Source organism: Sturnira hondurensis, unplaced genomic scaffold (assembly GCF_014824575.4).
Source record: "Sturnira hondurensis isolate 20B ecotype Veracruz unplaced genomic scaffold, ASM1482457v3 Scaffold0022566, whole genome shotgun sequence".
Taxonomy (NCBI): domain Eukaryota; kingdom Metazoa; phylum Chordata; class Mammalia; order Chiroptera; family Phyllostomidae; genus Sturnira; species Sturnira hondurensis.
Window position 1 is genome coordinate 2,976,174 of NW_028095197.1, and position 6,000 is coordinate 2,982,173.

Consider the following 6,000-nt stretch of genomic DNA (forward strand, 5'->3'; position numbering starts at 1 on the left):
CCCTTGTTGAGGAACTCAGACAGTCAAATGACAGAGAAGGAAGCAATGCCTTCAAAGTATTTAGTGCACTGAAATTTATATTGTCTGCTTAGGTGTTAACCTCACAATAACCCTGGGTAAGGTATTCACTGTTACCCACATTTAATATTTGAAGAAAGTAAGGCACAGAGAGGTTTGGCAACTAGTCAAGTTTACCCCCCTAGGAAATGGTGCACTAGGGTATGCCCCGAAACCCGGCATTTCCAGTTTCGTGAATTGGGTGTTGTCACTGCACTGCCCCTGGGAATCCACAGTGAATATAGGAAGCCTGGTCTCTTGCTGGATTAATGCATCCCAGGGTGTGTTTTTTAGCTGGCTGCTTCTAGATGTTTGTAAATGGTTCTCTATCTCTCTCCTTCTCTCCTGCAAACACACCTTCAAATTAGTTTACCACCATCATCCTTTCTGGTCGGCCAGTGCCGATGTCACATAGGTTGTGCTTCAGGTATCAACCCTGATGGTTGAGGATTGCCATCACTGTCAGTCTTGTCCATGCAGCTCCCTGAGGGAAGTCTGTGCTCATTGCACAGTGACTATCTGTCACTGCAGGGGTGAGAAGCAAGTGATAAAAATCAAAAGGAGGTGAGAGACAACCAGCCTCTACTTAGTGCAAGAGCTTCTGGTGTCTTCAAAACTAAACAATAAAGATATGAGGGCACCTTGACCCTGAGCCAGCAAGTTACATTCCTGCTTGTCAGATTTGGAGTCACTGTACAGAGAAGGGAAAACAACAAAAAGCACCGTCCTCCTTCCACATTTCTGGGTTGTTGTTTTTTGTTGTTGTTGTTGTTGCTTTTTGTTTTTTTGAGGCTAAGGGCGCTATTTGAAACCACCAAGCATATTAGATGTCTCTGACCCTCCCAGCTCCTTGGGCTCTGAGTTAAGCAGCATTTCTCAAGCACTGTTAGTCCACTCCCGTCCTTTAATGAATCAGAAATGGATATTGAGACTTATAATTGTGGCTTTAGTCTCAGAACCCAGGGACTGAAAGGTGTCCATGAGGTTGAATTCCCAGTGACTGTAAGCTCCCCTGCTGCCCAGTGTCAGGCACGACATTTGTGCTGGTTGTGCTGAGGTTCACCAGCATGAAAAATGGGACCTACCACCCATGGTGCTACTGTGCAGAAATCTGATCACAGTTGTAAAATCAGACAGCCCCAGTGGGCTACACCCCTGAAAATGGAATGCTTCACTTTTCTCCAAGAAGTAGGAAGTCATGGACAAGTCTTAAGTTCTCTTTGCTTATACTAATGCTCTTGACATTTAATGCCTCAGCCTCCATGTTTTAACTAACATGGGCTTTTCAGAATCATAGTTACATGTTTATTTTTATAAATACACTCAGCTGCAGTGCCCTGTCATACAGAAAAGTTCTGAGTTTAGAGTCCAAAAACCTGACTTCTTTATGTAGATAGTTGTCTGAACCCCAGTTGCCTCATCTTTAAATGGGAATAATTTCTGTCTTACTCATCTCTGGATTGTGGGAAAGGTGTTTGAAGAAGCATTGTACAAGCCCTGGCTGGTGTAGCTCAGTGGATTGAGCATGGGCCTGTGAACCAGATGATCGCGGTTCGATTCCCAGTCAGGGTACATGCCTGGGTTGCAGGCCAGTTCCTGGCAGGGGCCAGTTCCCAACAGGGGATGCACGAGAAGCAACCATGCATTGATGTTTCTCTTCCACTCTCCTTCCCTTCCCCTCTAAAGATAAATAAATCAATATTTTTTTAAAAAAGATCATTCTTTCTAAAAAAAAAAAAAAAAGAAGCATTGTACACTTGTCCTAGCACCTTAAACTGGAAGAAAATTCTGGCCTCACTAAGGAAGTAGAATCACTTGGTGGACCATTTTTGGAATGAGGAGACCCTTACTTATTATCCTGGTCAAAGTTATCTTGTTCATTAGAAGGCCGAGCCATTCTCATACCAGAAAATGTGTGTATGTGTTTTGCCAAATGAACGTCCACCTAATTATCAGCTCTGCTCCTATCTAGTTTCAGGAGAGAATTGGAAATATGAAAAAGATTTGTGGACCATTCTTTGCCTTCTGTCTCTGGTGCTTGAGATTATAAAGAAATGGTATTTTCTTTATGTGTTTATAAACAATGAAAATAATAAGTTTAAATAAAGGAATGGAAGAAAAATGTGCCCCACGTCTCCCTTCCACACATGTTCCATTTATGGTGGGAACTTAGTTTGGGGCCGACTAATGCCTCTTTTTCACCCCCTTTCTGCCAGGTCGGTGGCCACACAATGCTGCCTATTCGCTGGATGCCTCCAGAAAGCATCATGTACAGGAAGTTCACCACGGAGAGTGATGTCTGGAGCCTGGGGGTCGTGTTGTGGGAAATCTTCACATATGGCAAACAGCCCTGGTACCAGCTGTCCAACAATGAGGTGCGCAGTGGGCCGGGTGAGACCCTCCTAAAGGGCTGACACCAAAAGGTGCCCCTTTGCCAGAAGTTAGGACATGATCTAATGTGGCTTTTTTCAGTACAGCACTTCCAAAATAGGCTTGCTATGTGCCTAAATGCCATGGCCAAAGTAGAGTCCCTCTCAAAATTTAAGAGTTAGGAAAATGACTGTTTGCTGGCATGCTTGGCATCCTCTGGTGATGGGACTGAGGCATCACTGTGTGCTGCTCATGTAGCAAATTAATAACATATGTGACATTCTAGCACCCTTAGAGCACAGCTAGCTTTTGTATATTATTCCAATAAGGTCTCAAGTTTCTTTCCTTTTTGCACATCTCACTACACCATGCATTTCTGGTGAAAAACTCATTTTGTTTTCCTATTCTAACCCTTTTGCAAATATGTCTATATCTGAGGCATAGGTTCTTGGTCAAGCACCTCACGTCTTCAGGCCCAAGTCTGTCTTTTACTGAAATTCATTACCCAAAATGAACACTTTCTTCTATGCTCTGGAGGATCCCTCATCAGTCAACACCCTGACACAGAGGTGACCTAGGCTCCATCTCAGGCTGAGAAAACTAAAACACATTGCAATTCTAGGGAGAGGTTTGGGATCATTTACACAGGCAAGTTTTCTTCTCTAGTCTGGTGAAATCAATGTGCTTGAAAAATGGTGGTAATACAGTTAAGCAAAATATGCAAAGCTATAATAATTGCTCTCTTCTTTCTGAACAAAATAAACACTGAGTGGGTTTCTTTAAAGCAGCCCTTTCTTTGTGCTGACATTTATTTTATCTGTATTGTTTTTCTTCTTGTCTGGTCCCATCTTTGATGTCCACCCAGGTGATAGAATGCATCACTCAGGGTCGAGTCTTGCAGCGACCTCGAACGTGCCCCCAGGAAGTCTATGAGTTGATGCTGGGGTGTTGGCAGCGAGAGCCCCACATGAGGAAGAACATCAAGGGCATCTATACCCTCCTTCAGAACTTGGCCAAGGCATCTCCGGTCTACCTGGATATTCTCGGCTAGGGCCCTTTCCTGCAGACCAATCCTTCCCAAAGCACCTCCTCAGATGGGCCAAGAGAGTGAACGTCTTTTAACTGCTGCTGGATGCCATCCATCTGCTGTTCTCTACTCTGACAGTATTAACAACAAAGACACCAAGAAGCTTTCAGAGGGAAGCAATGTGTACTTCTCCATTCGTAGACACAGTATGGACTCCTTTTTGGCATTATCTCTTTCTCTCTTTCCATCTCCCTGGGTTTGTTCTCTAGTTTTTGTTCTCTTTTTGTTTGTTTCTTTTTTTTTTTGTCTTCCCTTCTTCACAGTTCTTACCCTTTCTTTTTAATCAATCTGGCTTCTGCATTACTCTTAACTCTGCATAGACAAAGGCCTTAACAAACCTAATTTGTTATATCAGCAGACACTCCAGTTTGCCCACCACGACTAACAATGCCTTGTTGTATTCCTGCCTTTGATGTGGATGAAAAAAAGGGAAAACCAATATTTGACTTAAACTCTGTCACTTCTGCTGTACAGACATCGAGAGTTTCTATGGATTCACTTCTATTTATTTATTATTATTACTGTTCTTATTGTTTTTGGATGGATGGCTTAAGCCTGTGTATGAAAAAGGAAAACTTGTGTTCAACCTGGGAAGCCCTTTAATGATGGGAGATTAAAACCAGAGAGAAAGAAGATTTATTATCAACCGCAATATGAGAGGAACACAGACAACCATTGGGATCAGCTGGCGTCAGCCCCTGCTTAGGAAAAACCCAGCACTGTTAGCTGGGAGGAATGTATTTGGCACCTTCCCTTGAGGATCGTTCTGAGGAGTAAAAAGACTGTTGAACTCTGTGGCATGGACTATTCATTTCCCATCACCAGAAACTCTAGAGTATAGTAGAGAGAAAAGATGGCTTCTGCGAGACACGGGATGGTATGTCACATGCTCAGACAGTCTTGTCTTTGTAGAGCACGGTCATAGCACTGGGTTGTTGTCCAAGTGTTATCCAATGATCCTTTGTCAAGTTCTGTTGAAAATAGGTGGATTCTTGTCCAGAGATCATTTCAGGGTTGGTTAGGAAAGCCAAGCACTCGGAAAAGATAGGACAAGCTATACATTCAGAGACAAGCTTCTCTTATATTGAACTTTTCAGATAGCACTTCCCTCCAACCCCTACCACCACCCACCTGTCCTTTTAACTGTGCAAGCAAAATTGTGCATGGTCTTCGTCAATTCATACCTTGTGTGCAGAAACTACTGTTCCAGACATTGTGCCCCTGATATGTAGAACAGATTTATAAAAGGTAGAACTTATATAATTAGGGGAAGCTGATGGAGTTTATTAGCCAAGTATAAATGTCTCTGGGCTGTAGGGTGGTGATGGGTTTTAATAAACACGGACCCTGAAGCCTGGATGTCTTCATGCACATCGAATCTGCAGTGAGACTGTGGGACTATGGGAAAGGCGACGTCAATGCCCGAGGGAAAGGAAACCTCATCTCTGGGGATATCTTATGCATTGATGTTCAGTGTACACAGGCCAAGTCCTTGCTCTGGGCTCTGTTTGGGAGAGTGGTTTCATTCTGAATGTACCCCATAGTCAGTGTGCTGTTTTGTTCTCTTCACTCCATTAAAAGAAGTAAAGTAAAAAATTAGGCACAGCATGCCAATGAGAAGCTATGCCCAGACCAAGCTTTGGAGGTGTGCTTCTGGGCACAGACACAGGTTTTGTGAAATGAGGTTGTAAATTTAAATAAAAATTTACAGTTATTCAGATGATCAGTTACACCAAGGAAGAAAAATACTTCTGTTCCTCAAGAAAACTTGCTCCCCTCTGTGAGGGGAATTTTGCTAACTTGATATCTTTATAATGCAAGCCAGATTGAAAAGGAGTGATTTTAATTCATTTTAAGTTATTTTATTTCATATTTGTTTCTGAAGGTGCAATTGCTCTGTTTAGGTTTTGCTTGTGCCCTTAATCACTGGAATACCTTATTTTCCATTATAGGGTTTGAAAGCCAGTTCTCAAAAAAATAAAAAACAAAACAAAAATATTGGTTCACAGAGAACAAGAGGAAATCCATTAGCATCTGCAGTCAAGTGGAGGGGGTCAGACAAGACAAACCTTACAGTCCCTTCAGGTTCCATGCTGGCCTATGAGACGTGGGAGTTGTGTGTTCTCTTTGTCAGTGAAAAAAACCCTCCAGAATACATATAATAATATAATGAAAGCCATATCTCCATGATATATACTTGCACGTATATATCCTATCAAGGACCCATGGTACTGTTAAAACACTGTGGCACTCTGTGAAGCAGCGCAAAGGGGCAGATTTGTACAAAATTTTTCTAGATTCCATCAGCAATGACCTGAAAACCTACAAGGTTTACCATTTGGCCAGCTGCTCTGGGGGAAGATGCTGCAACTTCTTTGTTGTACTTTAACAGAGAGCAAAGAGGCAGTGCTCTGAAGGATCACATCTGAGGAGGGCTGCACAGTTTTAGAGCAAGGATTGTTTCAGGCAAATGAGAAGACGAGAGT

The 6,000-nt window shown here is 42.7% G+C and overlaps 1 protein-coding gene across 2 annotated transcripts in view; it reads left to right on the plus strand.

The window, feature by feature from the left end:
• The window catches only part of NTRK2 (neurotrophic receptor tyrosine kinase 2), a 319,680-nt gene extending 315,746 nt beyond the window's left edge, over nt 1-3,934 (plus strand). For both annotated transcript variants that reach the window (XM_037035692.1, XM_037035693.1), the window contains 2 exons: nt 2,274-2,432; nt 3,293-3,934. In XM_037035692.1, coding sequence (XP_036891587.1) covers nt 2,274-2,432; nt 3,293-3,478 — 345 coding nt within the window. In that variant the 3' untranslated portion in view covers nt 3,479-3,934. The remainder of the gene's footprint in view (nt 1-2,273; nt 2,433-3,292) is intronic.
• Nucleotides 3,935-6,000: the final 2,066 nt, after the last annotated feature.